The sequence below is a fragment of the Candoia aspera genome, chromosome 2 (assembly GCF_035149785.1).
Source record: "Candoia aspera isolate rCanAsp1 chromosome 2, rCanAsp1.hap2, whole genome shotgun sequence".
NCBI classification, from domain to species: domain Eukaryota; kingdom Metazoa; phylum Chordata; class Lepidosauria; order Squamata; family Boidae; genus Candoia; species Candoia aspera.
This window is the reverse complement of record NC_086154.1, coordinates 82993259-83009491: the sequence shown is the minus strand read 5'-3', so window position 1 is coordinate 83009491 and position 16233 is coordinate 82993259. Positions and strand designations below refer to the sequence as shown.

The window sequence follows — 16233 nt, the reverse complement described above, 5'->3', positions numbered from 1 at the left end:
GTCTTTGAATGTGTGTTGGACATAAAGAAGATCCAGAAATTCTGGCAGTCTGTGCTGCCACCTAGCCAAGATCATACCACCGAATTTACAGTCAATCTGTGCTCAGAAGACTTGTTCTAAACTTATTCCCCTTGAACCCTGTTCTCCCAGAATAAAACTTAAAAGCAAAGACGGTGACTCTCATTCAAACTAGACAGGGGGCTCTCAGAAGAAACGTACTTCAAGCAAACTGAGCCAACATCAGACATCATTTGTACTTACGATAAAAGACATATTCTGTGTAGCTGGACCACACTTTATCATCAGTGTACTGATTGACAAAAGAAGCCGTCACAGAGGAATTGCAGGCTACCATGTGGAATCCACATTCTGACAACATATCAAAAGCCCGTTCCAGGTGCCTGAACTTCAGGTAGAACCTAGAAGTGTATCTATCAGGAGCTCGGTCTGGGTCTCTGCTTTCATTCAAACTTTCTCCAAAAACTTCTTTGACTAGAGCAATCCTGCCACAAACCAAAATCCTCGGGACTCTTCTGAATTTGGCATCTGCTTGGGTCTCCCTGCCCATGGGGCATGAACCTCTGTAGCCAATGGTAATGAAGCCCCACTTTCTCTCCGAGGCCATGAGAGATGAGGGGGCACATATTCTTGTGTCACTGCTTTGGGAAACCTCCTCATAGTCACTATGGCAATAATCATCAGGGCTTTGCTTGATCTCATCGGGCGTCAGAAGTTTGACCAAATCTGGGAGCTGAAAGTACTCGGCTTCCCTCTTGAGCCTTCCTCGCTCTGGAAAATGGTCGGGCAGGACCACCTGCTTGTCCCTGAGATAGTCCAGAATGTAACGGAATAGGAAGCCATCTCGATCAATGAAAATCCTTCCCTTGGAATCTTTTGCCAGGTCATTGACTGTCTCTCTTTTGGAGGTGAACATTTTCCAAAGCAGGGAGTGAGGAAGGCCTGTTAACGTGGAGAGGCGAGTGAAGTAAACCTGGCCCCCCACATTCAGTTCTATCACCTCTGGAAAGGAATGTGCAGCAGTTGCTTGTTCTCTAGGAGGGAGGTAAGTTCTGCAGTTTCCACTCAAGGCCATGGCACTTTCAAACCAACCAACCAAAAGTTATGGCAGAGCTCCCACTGACACCCAAGGTTGCAACAAGGCGCCAAGATCCGTTCCCCCAAGGATCTCCTAACATTTAAGGAGACTGGGATCTGTGGGATGGTGGGGAGGGAAAATGAAAAGGAAGATGTGGAATTGATTTTTCAGTTCTCTAGAAATGATGATCATAAAAACTGGTGGATGAAGAAAGCTCACGTCACAAGATGCAATCAAATAATCTTCCACTAAAGCCCAAAATAGTATGATCAACCCACGATCCCTGTTATTCACAAGCCTGTTGAATAAGAAGAAAATAGAAAAGCATTATCCCCCTATGCATGGAGAAAAAGATTAAAAGAACAAAAAGCAATTGAGTTATGAAAGGTCCACCTGTCACCAATTTAAGGGAACATTTGCCTTATTACATCCTTTTTGTTTGGATTTCTTTGCCTGTCAGAAAAGGCATTAACTGGTCCCCACACATTTCAGGTTGCACAGGATTCTCATTGAAAGGAGTGGATAGAAGCATCAAGCCTTACCTTGGTTATGCTGATGCACGCAGTTCTGGTGAGAGGAAGCAACAACATTTTCTAAGCAGCTCCAGAAGCAACATAGTGGCTGTGGTAGGCTGAAACTAGAGAAGCAGCAAATCCAGACAGGAAAAGGGTCAGAGAAGATAAGCTGAGTCCATCTGGCAAGATCCAGGCAGAAGTTAAGAGTTAAACCCACACATGCAAAAGTTAACCAGGAATAGGCATTGAAGAGAAATAGAGCTGTGAAGCAATAGATGAGGCAGAACAGGCAAAGGAACATAAATCCCAGGTCAGGATCCTTTAGGGTGGGAGAGAATTTGGTTCTGATGACTTGCAGAATGCCCAGATTTGGAGAACACCCCAGGCGTCTCTCAGGGGCACCATCCCAGAGTGGTCCCCTTCGCCATCAGGACAGACAGAGAGCCTCTCATGTCCTCAGCTAGGCTGAGAGTACAGACCTGCAGCAGTTTGAAAGGATGCCCAGGGAAGCTGCTCCTGGTGCTTGCGCTACCCAAGCTGCTGCTCTGGTTGCTGAGCTGGGTGGTTCCACAGTTCCCAGTGCAGTTCAGATGCTGTTGTTTCAGCAGTGCAGGGAAGAAACCATCCAGGGAAATTACTATTACATCATCTTAAAGGAATATGGCTTTGAGAAAGCAGACCTGGAGGGGGTGGGACTCATTCGTTCCCTTCTCCCTTCTTCATTTTTTAACAGGCTGCAGAGGAGAAGCACAGCATGAGGCTGCCTCTGACAGCTCTTCCCAAGCCAACAGCGATTCTCCAGGAAAGCTTACACTGCTCAATCTGCTGGATGAAAAAACTCCAAAGCCCGCGTCTTGTCTCTGGCAGCAGTCTCTGCTTTTGGACATGCATTTAACTTTTGTCCGTGCCCTAAACCCAGAGCTTGTTTTAGTAACTTGCTAAATGCTGCCTCTCTACCAGGTTTGTTATCGTCCCCAAGAGTTATGCAGAATAAACTGAGCTAAGGTAAAGATGTGTTTTGATCTACACACACACACACACACACAGCGAGAGGGAGGAGGGAATGCTAGCCTTTACAGGTGGAATCAACCCATCATGATCTGTCAAAGCAAGGCGGCGGGGGGGGGGGGGATGAGACCTGAGAAACAAAAAGAGTCATTTTATTGTGAAGTCAATTACCTGATAAATTAGAACAGGAGCCAAATCATGTCTTTGCAGTAAAATATCACATTCAGGTTCACTGTGAAGAAACTTATAAACAGCACAATTTTACCCAGGACTACAGTAAATCCTGCTGGGTTCAGAGAGGTTTACTCCCAGGAGGGAGCATTTAGGACTGCAACCCAAGGGTTCTGAGTAAGACGAAAATAGGTAAGTATATACTATATTCTCAACACAGAATTCTCACTCGAGGCACAAATAACCAGGCTCAAATTATCCTACTTCAGACACATTATGTGAAAACTTAGCTCTCTGGGGAGGGCTCTGAAGCTGGGACAGATGGAACAAAAGAGAAGAAGAGGATGACCAGCAGCAAGCTGGACGAGTTACAAGGCAATGGGTGCATCACTGGAAGACCCGAAGAACCAGGTTAGGGACAGATCATCATGAGGAAAGTCTGTGTGGTCACTAAGAGTCAACATCGACTTGATGGCACATAATCAGTACTATGTAACAGATGGAGAAAATCCAACAATAACAACCATCTGCAGCATTTTATGTTATGCATTTTTCAAGGATAACGTCACTGCTATATGCATTATAGGTGATAATGTTGCAAGGATTCAGTGAAGCTGTTGGTTAATAGTTGGCTCTGTTCCAGGAATAATCAGGATTAACTAAGGCAGTGTTCCCCATCACAAGCCCTTTAGACGAGCTATGACTGCTATCCTCATGATCTCCACACAATAGGCTGGGCGTAAGGGAAAAGCTGAGCTAAGGCTTACTTAGGAGTTGGTCATTTCAAACTCTTTGTTACACAGTGTCAAGTAAAATAAAGGCTGATTGTTACTCAGAGGATTTTTAGTGGGTGTTGCAAAAAAGCGGGGGAGAGAACTAGCAATAGTTCCAATTCAATGTATTTTGAGTTTCCGGCCTGGAATCCAGGGTTCTTGGCTCAAATTTCATGCTTGTGCTGTCTCCTTGAAGTTAAAGATGCTTAAATAACTGGCCTACTGAATGAAGTAATCACCTTGTAGATAACTATTTATTTATTTGCATTTATTTTATTTGTTAGCTAAACTGCCACGGACCAAAGAGTAGACAATATACTGTTAATTCTGATAAGTGTATAAAATAATAAAACTAGGTTGCATTTAATTCAGGTCCTATTTTGGCTTATATAGCTCGACAATTCTGCCCCAATAAATAAATAAATAAACTAAGTTGTCACCAGTTTTATTTTGCATGTTTATAGCACCACCTAATGGCTCAAAGAAAGCATTGCAGACTGCTAATCCCGATTTAGAAAGGGCAGTTTTTCTTTCACAGTTTTACAAAATGTGACTACAGTAATATATTCATTTGTTGGATTTTGAATATACAATGGACAAAAAAGATATTAAAAGCAGTCTTTTAGATGAGGGGGAATATGAAAGAGACTTAAAGCTTAGTTTACTCTTCACAAATTTTCTCAGGATTGATAATTTTAGAAAGACTGACTTGCAAATATATATTTTAGAGATCTTGTTTTTTCTATGATCATTAAACAAGTTAAGGAGTTGTTTAGAGATCTCCTAATTATTACTGTGGTATGTTTTTACACTACCTTGAATTCACTTTATTTAGTTTACTTTCTTAGGGTCATCTAAGAAACTTTGGGGTATTATTATTATTATTATTATTATTGTTGTTGTTGTTGTTGTTGTTACTTGCTGAGATGGGTGGCTATAGAAATCAAATAAATTATTGTTGTTGTTGTTGTTATTCCCACCTTTGATATATATAATTCAAGGCAGTGAACATACCTAATACTCCTGCCTCTTATTTTCCCCATAAGAACAACCCTGTGAAGTGGCTTGGTCTGAGTGACTGGCCCAAATGACTCTTGAATATTCAAAATCTAAAAGACAACTCTTGTGACCACAACACCTATCCTAATTTTAGGACTTCTGAACTTCTTCCTCCCTATTTGCTTTTTAACCCACTTAGCTCAATGAATTCCAGAGAACTTAAAAATAGAATGCAAAATGTTCCTTATAGCATTTTAACTTGGCCTAATAAAGGGACTGTTCAACAGGAGTGTTGGGTATTTTTTCTATTGACTGAGACAATTGTTACTGTTGTTGTTTTAAATATTCAGTTATTTAAATGAAAATATTAATTTCACAGCTTTGAAGAGCAAAGCACTGCTAAGTTGAACTCCTTTTTCTTTAGCCTCAGTTCAGTGAACCTTCAGCCCATTTCAAGCAAAGGATTATTAATCACCATCTGATTTTTCTTAAACCATAATCTATTATGACTGAGATTAATTCAGAAGAGACAGCTATTCAATCTTCCCCACTCCCCCATCCTCTTGCTCCAGGCTACAAGAAGAAATGTGGAAAGTCTTGCCTTTAAGTTTAAATACCCATCATTCAAACATAATCAAACCCTGGCTTGTGTTTTATATAACGTTTCAGCAAATCAGATTTGTGAAATATATATTTTTGAAATAGGCTTGATTCAACTCACAGTGGAGCCTGATTGCAGTTTGCAGAGTTCAGACAAAATGGCAAGTTGGGGTGAATCAAAAACTAAAGCAAACACTTCCAATTTCCTTTTCATAGCTGTATATTAAAGAGGGCAGGAGAAACATACAAGCCCAATGTTCAGGTAGGCTTATTCCCATCAAGATAAATCATGACTTGTTGTGATATCCAAAGGCAGCCGTTGGATTAAAATCAATTTTATTTCCCTTACTAGAAAATATTTTCCACTCATGGAAAGCCAGTTCTGACCTAGCAGAAGGGTATCATGCATGAGAAGAGATCCTAAATCCAAATAAGCGTTCCCTTTGCAAAAGGTGTTTTAAAATAATTACAAACATTTTTCTCCTATCTTTTTGTGGCCCGGTAATTTATATCTCTACAGCTTGTATCCTTCTTACTCACTGCTTCCCAAACTGTAGAATAACCCCTAATACCTTGCAACACAACACTGCATTGCAAGAAAGTTTTCCATTAGTCTTTAGAGTGAACCCAACAGCTAATACTTCCCCAACAGTTTGTAATGTACTAGATACAACTCATTATTTAAAATGAATTAACTGGATTTATGCAGAAGTAGTCCAAGTGGTATACAATACAAATGCATTGTTCTTAAAATGAGAATAGCCAGAGAATCAATACAGACTAAATGCAGAAACAAAACTTTTTAAAAGGCAGAAGCAAAGAAAAGCTTTTTAAAAGTTTATTTTTGTTAATGTAAAAAGCTAGCAATCAGAAAAGTTTTTGTCACCTAAAATTGTACAGGAAATGAAAGGGTAGAAATCTTAAGATCAGATTATTCTTACTCAAGTAGACATATGAATAGAAAAAAAACCCATACTGTATTTCCATGTATGCATTCCTAGACAGATGCTAAAATCCTGGGGCTAGAATGGTACTGAACACCAGAGAGTAACTGGTATCTGTAAGAAGAGCTAACCTTTTCCCAATTGATGCATTGAATCAGCAACTCCCAGAATTCCAGAAGACTACACTGGTTAGGTATTCCTGGCATTGTTTTCCCAATACATTTGGAGAGCAGCAGGTTTGGAGACCCATGTTGAGGTCCCTTGTGGACCATGGAGCTCATTGGGTGGTCTTTCACCTCAACCTGTGTCATTGAATTGTTATCTTGGGGAGAAAATTAAGGAAAGCCTTCCTATATGGTGCTTGACTTGTGTGTGTATATGTAAGGTTAAGCAATTCTCTTCCCAGTGTCCTCTGATTCGCTCTTGTAAATCCCTCTTACAATCATCCTCCATTCTTTTGGCAACCAGAACTTTGGGATCACAAATTTACCAATAGAGTCACTCATCTGTCCTTCATAAGATTAGAAAGAATAGGCCTTGGATTTGATGGCCCAAAGCTCTTTAGAGCTCTAGAACTAATAACAGCAAATGATTCTAATAAATAATAATCAGCAATGGCCTGAACAGGCAATGGAAATTAATTGGAAGCCACAAAGGCTGAACAAGTATGATTTATCTAAAGCATTTATAGTTTTGCTTGCCTACTGCATAAATCAGCTTGCAAATCAGTATATACTAGGGATGTAAAAAAAGTCACCTGTTGCATTGGACATTCCAGAGAACTCTGGAACATTCCATTCCCCCTCTAGACCATGTGAGTTTTGAACATCCCTAGTACATACTCTGAGAGCCAGTTGGTGTAGTGGTTAAGGCACCAGACTAGAACCATGAGTTCTGGTCCTGCCTTAGACACAAAGCCAGTTGGGTGACCTTGGGCCAGTCACTCTCTCTCAGTCCTAGGAAGAACTCAACAGCAAACCCCTTTTGAAACTCTTGCTAAGAAAACTGTGTGGACTTGTCCAGGCAGTGGCCCAGACTCATGGATGTCTCAAAGGCACACAGACACAAAAGTACATTCTCTGCATCCATCAGAAAATACATGACATAATTAAGATTATTTATTTATTTATTTATTAAGCAGAACTCTTCAAATTCCTATTGAAAACAGTTTTATGTACTTAGTACAAGCAAAAGACTGTAATTCAGTGGTAGAACATCTGCTTTATGTACTGGAGGTTCAATCTGTGGTATCCAGATTAGGCTGGACAAACTCCAGCCTGAAACTCTGGAGAGCTGTTGCTAGTCTTATTGATAGGTCCAAGCATAAAATACAACATTTTATTTTATATTATGACATGTCTATGATGCCAAATCAACTAGAAGCAGATAATAGTGTTCTAGAGGTCATCCAGCCTGAAAAAGTCTGTTTCATCCAGAACAAATGAACTGTAGCAGAAAGCCATGGTTTCTCATTACCTCTAAACCAGGCTGAAAAATACATGCTGCTTCACTGCAATGGATGTTTAAATGAAATGCTGCCTTGGAGTGCATCTTTCACTCACTTTGGCTTCAATGCATTCTAGATCTTTCTCCAGTTCTAAGAACATCAGAACAGAAATAGTGCCTTGCTGGATTGGACCCCTGGCCCATCTAGTCCAGAGTTTGTTCTCAGAGTGGCCATCCAACTGCACTAGGAAGTCTCTCAACAGATGGCCTTCAGAGGCAGTCACACTCCATCAAAGCTAATAAGCATTGATCCTCATGTCTTCCAGAAATTGGTCCAACTCTTTTTTCAATCCAGCCATGCTAGTGGTCAGCACCACATCTCTTGGTAATGAATTCCAAGTTTAATTACGATATATATATATATATATATATATATACATACACACACATACATACACACACACACACATACATACATACATACATACACACACACACACACATACATACATACACACATACACATACATACACACACACACATACATACACACACACACACACACACATACACACTCCTTTTGTCTGCCCTGATTCTTCCAGGATTCAATTTCATTGGGTAACCCCCTGATTCTAGTATTTTGGGAAAGGGAAAATAACTTCTCCTTGTCCACTTTATCGACATTATGCATAATTTTGTACATCTCAATCATGTCCCCTCTCATTCATTCTGCCAATGCTTTGGAAACAGAGAATTCAAACTATTTAACAAGAACAGCTGTGTGTGTCAGGCCCAGCCCAAGAATGACCAAGAACCAGTCCAGCCAAACTTCAGTTCTTTATTAGCTAATGCCACATAGACAGAGTCTTGCCAGACTAAAGCGACTCTACCCAACCTAAGGGGAAATAACCTGGGAAGGCTCTAGGGTGGGGCTATCCTGAACCTCTTCGCTTTCCCACCATTGCTTCCCAGACTGTGCTCCTCTTGTAGCTACCACCTCCTTGGAATGTGCTCCCTCCTTCCTGAGAACCAGTGGCACTGCCAAAACCCACCACAGTATGCAATTTGCTGAAATAACATGTATTAATTGATATAGTGATGTGACTTACAAGAGGTGAGAAATGTTCTTAGATGCTGCAGCGCATATAACTGGAAAATCCTAAAAATTGTCAGGATATCAAAGAGGTCAAACAACAACTTTCTAATTGTATCAATAATGGCTTTCAGACTAAACCACTTAGATTCCACAGAGAAATAGAAATCAAAATATTAGTCCAGTAACAGAGTTGGAAATGAAGAAAATTGAAAGTTCCATCCTTATATGGCAGTTGTAATTTATATTAAGAAAATCTAGGGGATTCTCCATTCCATAACAGTTTTCTCAGTATTTTATCAATCTGTTTAAAATACTCAGCAAATACTTACACAGAGTCCCTCTGAATATATATATCAATATTGGAGTTACATTCATTTTATCAACATTTATTCTTCCCTATAAACTCATCGGGATTGTTAACCATTTATTTGTTGTTGTTTATTCGTTTAGTCGCTTCCGACTCTTCGTGACTTCATGGACCAGCCCACGCCAGAGCTTCCTGTCGGTCGTCAACACCCCCAGCTCCCCCAGGGATGAGTCCGTCACCTCTAGAATATCATCCATCCATCTTGCCCTTGGTCGGCCCCTCTTCCTTTTGCCCTCCACTCTCCCTAGCATCAGCATCTTCTCCAGGGTGTCCTGTCTTCTCATGATGTGGCCAAAGTATTTCAGTTTTGCCTTTAATATCATTCCCTCAAGTGAGCAGTCTGGCTTTATTTCCTGGAGGATGGACTGGTTGGATCTTCTTGCAGTCCAAGGCACTCTCAGAATTTTCCTCCAACACCACAGTTCAAAAGCATCGATCTTCCTTCGCTCAGCCTTCCTTATGGTCCAGCTCTCACAGCCATATGTTACTACAGGGAACACCATTGCTTTAACTATGCGGGCCTTTGTTGTCAGTGTGATGTCTCTGCTCTTAACTATTTTATCGAGATTGGTCATTGCTCTTCTCCCAAGGATTAAGCGTCTTCTGATTTCCTGACTGCAGTCAGCATCTGCAGTAATCTTTGCACCTAGGAATACAAAGTCTTTCACTGCTTCTACATTTTCTCCCTCTATTTGCCAGTTATCAATCAAGCTGGTTGCCATAATCTTGGTTTTTTTGAGGTTTAGCTGCAAACCAGCTTTTGCACTTTCTTCTTTCACCTTCATCATAAGGCTCCTCAGTTCCTCTTCACTTTCAGCCATCAAAGTGGTATCATCTGTATATCTGAGATTGTTAATGTTTCTTCCAGAGATTTTAACTCCAGCCTTGGATTCCTCAAGGCCAGCTTGTCGCATGATGTGTTCTGCATACAAGTTGAATAGGTAGGGTGAGAGTATACAGCCCTGCCGTACTCCTTTCCCAATCTTAAACCAGTCTGTTGTTCCGTGGTCTGTTCTTACTGTTGCTACTTGGTCATTATACAGATTCTTCAGGAGGCATACAAGATGACTTGGTATCCCCATACCACTAAGAACTTGCCACAATTTGTTATGGTCCACACAGTCAAAGGCTTTAGAATAGTCAATAAAACAGAAATAGATGTTTTTCTGAAACTCCCTGGCTTTTTCCATTATCCAGCGGATATTGGCAATTTGGTCTCTAGTTCCTCTGCCTTTTCTAAACCCAGCTTGTACGTCTGGCAATTCTCGCTCCATGAACTGCTGAAGTCTACCTTGCAGGATCTTGAGCATTACCTTACTGGCTTGTGAAATGAGTGCCACTGTTCGATAGTTTGAACATTCTTTAGTGTTTCCCTTTTTTGGTATGGGGATATAAGTTGATTTTTTCCAGTCTGATGGCCATTCTTGTGTTTTCCAAATTTGCTGGCATATAGCATGCATTACCTTGACAGCATCATCTTGCAAGATTTTGAACAGTTCAGCTGGGATGCCGTCGTCTCCTGTTGCCTTGTTATTAGCAATGCTTCTTAAGGCCCATTCAACCTCACTCTTCAGGATGTCTGGCTCTAGCTCACCGACCACACTGTCAAAGCTATCCCCGATATTGTTATCCTTCCTATACAGGTTTTCTGTATATTCTTGCCACCTTTTCTTGATCTCTTCTTCTTCTGTTAGGTCCTTGCCATCTTTGTTTTTGATCATACCCATTTTGGCCTGGAATTTACCTCCAATGTTTCTAATTTTCTGGAAGAGGTCTCTTGTCCTTCCTATTCTATTGTCTTCTTCCACTTCCGCGCATTGCTTGTTTAAAAATAATTCCTTATCTCTTCTGGCTAACCTCTGGAATTTTGCATTTAATTGGGCATATCTCCCCCTATCACTGTTGCCTTTTGCTTTCCTTCTTTCTTGGGCTACTTCTAGTGTCTCAGCAGACAGCCATTTTGCCTTCTTGGTTTTCTCTTTCTTTGGGATGTATTTTGTTGCCGCCTCCTGAACAATGCTGCCAACTTCTGTCCAGAGTTCTTCCGGGACCCTATCTACTAAGTCCAGTCTCTTAAATCGATTCTTCACCTCCACTGCATATTCCTTAGGAATATTAGTGAGTTCATATCTAGCTGATCTGTGGGTCTTCCCTAATCTCTTTAGTCTGATCCTAAATTGTGCAAGAAGAAGTTCGTGATCTGAACTACAGTCAGCTCCAGGCCTTGTTTTTACCGACTGTACAGATGTCCGCCACCTTTGGCTGCAAAGGATGTAATCAATCTGATTTCGGTGTTGTCCATCTGGTGAAGTCCATGTATAAAGCCGTCTCTTAGGTTGTTGGAAGAGAGTGTTTGTTATGCAGAGTGAATTGTCTTGGCAAAATTCTATCAGCCTGTGTCCTGCTTCGTTTTGTTCTCCCAGGCCATACTTACCTGTAATTCGAGGTGTCATTTGACTGCCCACCTTAGCATTCCAGTCTCCTGTGATGAAAATAACATCTCTTTTAGGCGTGTTGTCCAGTAGGTGCTGCAGATCCTCATAGAACTGTTCTACTTCAGCTTCTTCAGCATTTGTGGTTGGGGCGTATATTTGGATCACTGTGATGTTAGATGGCTTGCCCTGAATTTATTTAGATCAATATTAATGCAAGGTAAAGCATTTGAAATGTTTACCTTTACAAAATAAAAAAATCAAGAAATTCAAACGGTATGTAATGCCTCATTTTTAATAAATATCCAGATCCCATAGCAAGTGTATCAGACATTCCAATTATTTGAATAGTAACTGGATAGCAGACCAAAGTCTTGTGCTACAGTTGTTCATTTTGGTTAAAAAAAATGTAATTATCAATAAGACATGAAATATCATCAGCACAGTACAACAGTTTGTGTTCCACTCTGGCCATCCTAGTACCCAGAATATCTTTGGACTGTTTAATGAAACAGGACAATGATTCCAAAGTCAAATTAAATATAAAAAGAGAAAGTAGGCATCCTTTTACAAGTTCCATGCAACATCCTGATCAGCAAAAAAATAATGCCATTTGTGACAACCCTAGCTAAGGTTAGAATATCATACTTCAAGTATTTAGCAAGATGTGCCCTAAAAATTTAAACTGAACCATATCAAAGGCCTTCTCAGCATCCAACGAAATAGCCATCACAAAATCTAATTTATCTAATTAGACACCAAAAATGTTCATTAATAATCTGATATTATCCAAGCCCTTTCATAAGACTGCACAGCATAAACTATTGCAGGTAATAATATAGACTGAAATCTTCAAGCCAAGGTCAGAGTAACAATTTTAGCATCAACATTTAACCAAGAACCATCTGTAGGATCTTTATCACATGGACAGACTTCATACAGATGTCTTTGTAAACCTCCATCCTTTACCATTCCTGCCCATTTTAACAGGAAAAAATGAGCCATAGAGCAATAACACTATATGACGAGAAGGTAAATTAATTGGGGACAGCTGGATCTTTCGCTAGGCCATCTTACAGAAAGAGATCAGGGGAATAAAAGGTAAACAAATGTTCTTTTGAATAACTGTAATATTAAAAAATTGCATCTCCACACATTATGACCAAAGAGAAGAAAAGCATAACTCTGCATGTATAATCAGCTAGCCAGGAATTACCCAAAGCTCCCTCCAATGAATTTTGTGTGGTAATATCCCCATAGCAGTTTCCAGTTGCTTTTCATGAACCATATTTCCACTCTATCGTAAGTCACAATAGATGGTATGAGTTGCAATGAAGTTATTGTAGGTGGCTTGATCTAAAGCACTCTCAGAACCACTAAGAGCATGAACTAGAGTAAATAACAGTGATGAAACACCACCAGTGTTGCAAGTCATTTTCAAAGCAGGTTAGTAACTACACATGCCTGATGAAACGTCTTGGGACTGAAGCTTAGCAACAGAGAAGCAGAGCGTAATGGAGTGCCGGCATCTAGGAGCCAGTGGGAAAACAAGCAGCTGAGATGGGATCAGCTGAGGGCAATTCTCCAGCAAGGGCCAGCCTTCACTTATTTATTCAAATATAACACAAATTCCTATCCAGAGGAGAAATCCTGAGAAACTTACAGTGAAATGGCAGGACAGCTGTACTACCAATATCTCACAAAAAGTCCTTTTTGCACATGAATCTCACTGGCCAGTTGGGGATCAGCTACTCAACCTACCTAAAGCCAGTTAGCCTAGTGGTTCAGGAGCCAGTTTGGTCTGGTGGTTAAGGCAACAGGCTAAAAACCAAGAGACTGAGAGTTCCAGTCCCGCCTGAGGCATGAAAGCCGGCTGGGTGATCTTGGGCCAGTCACTCTCTCTCAGCCCAACCCACCTCACAGGGTTGTTGTTGTGGGGAAAACAGGAGGAGAGACTATCACTTGAAGGGAACACATTCTGTAGCTCAAATGCAACACAGGAATATCTGAACAGTGGACCTCTAAAGTCAGAATTATCACCTCAAAAGTCCCCCCCCACCAGAGATCTTTATAAGCAAACAGCTGCATATGCAGCAGAAACTGTGGCCCACCAAAAATTGAGATTATAGGTTCTAATTGGGAACTATTTCCACAGACAACTGACATCTTACTTCTTTACGTAGTTTGGACATCTTCTTGACTACAGTCAGCTAAGTCAATTGATGACTGATAGTAACATTTTATTGTTCTATTCTTTTCCTGACAGATTTGTAATAAACTACTTTAAGGTATATTTGTACATAAAGTAAGATACGTAGTTTTTTTTTCCTAAATGTGATTATGAAATCTTATAGTTTTGTCTTGGAATAATTTAATTGCTTCTAGACACAATTAATCATAGCTTTTCTTATGCTGATATCCTCCAGGTTGCTAGACTGTAACTCCCCAACTTCCAACCATGCTGGCTCAGAGTTCTGGGAGTTACAACATCACAAATCTAGGTGAATACGCTATTTATGCCATTTTTTAAACATTCCTCCAAGAGCCAACCTCCCAAGCAGCTTACAATAACTGTAAATGCCTGTAAATAAAAATGCAATATTATTTACATTCACAACCTTTTCCATAGAATATTTGTCGGTAATGGCCCTGGGAAAGAAGGGACAGTCAGATTCCAGCAGAGTACTTTCCAGTTTTTGCCTACCTATCTTTCTCCCCAGTGACCCTTTCTATAGGGCAGTTAGTGGTTCAGCCCCATAGGGCAAGAGGGAAAGTCCAGCTGAAAGAGCCTTTGTGCAGCTTGTAGAGATATGCAAGATATTCTGGAGCCAAGACCTTTGAACCTCAAAATGCATGCTGACCTTACTAGAAGTGGTACAGACTTGAAACAGATTGGACTGCGTGAAAAATGTCTTCCTTTGATGTACAGTAAATCTGCTGGAAATTTACTACCATCATGAAAGACCATCACAGAGAGGTTAAGATGCTGGGTACTCAAGACAGAACCTTATGATAGCAGCATCCAGTGGTGGAATGCCCTCCCAAGAGAAATGAGGATATTTCTTCTTTATTCTGCTTTGGAGAGACAAAAAAGAAGGTTTGATAGCATTGGGATTTAAGTAATGCTACTATTAAAGTTTAGTAATATTCTCAATGGGGAGGGGTAGTTTTTGATCCTATGTTTCTTTTTTTCTTTTTGTAAAGCTTTATTAATTTTCAAGATATAATTAAAACACTAAATACAGAATATAGAACAGATAGAACACAAGTCTAAAAAAGAAACAAGAAACTAAAACAGTTCAAGAATAGACAGAAAAACAATAAAGACAGGTGACTTCCAACCTTCTCCGACACAGATATAAAACTACATAAAAGTCAATCTCTTGCTACGTTATTTCTCTAAAAGCAAACCATTTAATCACAAAACCCAAAATCAGAACTTCATTTTTTTTCCATTACAAGCAAATAGTCCAGAAGCGGCTTCCAAATAGAAACAAATCAAGTTACAGTGTTTTCTCTTATCAATGCTCTCAGTTTAGCCATCTGCGTCCGTTCCATTAACTTAATCATCCAGTCCTTCATTGAGAGAATTTGGGCATGAAAGTTCTGATTCCAACAGGATACATTCATTAAATCCCAAAAGGATACAGTAAAAATACCGCCAATTAAATCCAAAAAAATATATAGTCCTTTGCTTCTATAAAATAAATCCACAGTTCAGCTTTCGGTTCATTTTGCCCAAAACGTAAAATACAAAACCAAGTTCAAATGTTCAATAGTTAAGTTTCAAAAATAACATAAACGTTACCAAGAGAAATCTCATCTCTGTGTTGGAAAAAGCCTCTTTTAAACAAAGAAAAGGCAAATAAATTGGTGCATTAAGAAATGGGGTGGTCAGTTTTAGAGTCCATTTAAATGGCTGCAGCACAGCTTGGGAAGGGATGACACTCCCACCTCCCAGCTGATCACTCATTGCTCGATCTATAAACTCTGTTTACAATCTTCTGGCCATGATCAGCCATCTGGAGGACACAGGGTAATTCCTAGGGTTCTGCTTTGTCCAGGGAACACTTTTGGGCTCCAGGGGATCCTGCCCAAGCCCAAAAATGCCATGCTGCCAGGTCTACTTGTGAAGCTAATTTGCAAAGGGACACTGTTCAAAATGCCATTCCCACTGGAAGTCCGATCCTATGTTTCTTGGATGTATGGTAACCAGCATTTTTATTGGATGTTGCATTAGAATCTGGTGGGCAGAAGAAGAGGTTCAAAAAGGAAATAAATGGCTTCTAACAATAGCATTGTTTACTCTCCCACTAACTGGTCATCAGTAGTATAGTGAACATATAAAGAAGCTGAAAGCATACCAAACCAAAACATACGTTTCTTTTAGTGTAAAATACAAAAACAAATCTTGCAAAGTCCAGAGCTAACGAACATATTATTTGGCAAGCAATATAAACATAGAAGAAATACTGAAACAGTATTTTCGAGATTGCAAGATGCATTAAGTATGAATAATGTTCATTAAGAGTCACATTTGCATCACCTAAACACAGCCAAGTAGCCTGGCTTTGTAAGAACAGAAACAATTAAGAACAGGACTAAGAAATGCTGAGCTAGGAAAATAGGCACTGGAATTGGATTCAGCTAGTCCTGGATATCATTTGACTCTCCCTAAAAGATGTGGGAGTGCTCCTTGACCCCAAGCTGTATCTTGATAACCAGATGGTGGTAATGGGGAGAGACACAATTACATCTAGTATGCAAGCTGTGGTAACTTCTAAC

The 16233-nt window shown here is 40.1% G+C and overlaps 1 protein-coding gene across 1 annotated transcript; it reads right to left on the bottom strand.

Moving 5' to 3' along the window:
- Positions 1-247: 247 nt before the first annotated feature.
- KCTD16 (potassium channel tetramerization domain containing 16) lies at positions 248-1162 on the bottom strand. Its single transcript, XM_063296472.1, has one exon. It carries the CDS (start codon positions 1091-1093, stop codon positions 248-250), a length of 846 nt encoding a protein of 281 aa, XP_063152542.1. The 5' UTR covers positions 1094-1162.
- Positions 1163-16233: the final 15071 nt, after the last annotated feature.

Bases quoted from the DNA above. Each gene is read 5' to 3' on its own strand.
- KCTD16 (XM_063296472.1), bottom strand. From the start codon at position 1,093: ATGGCCTTGAGTGGAAACTGCAGAACTTACCTCCCTCCTAGAGAACAA.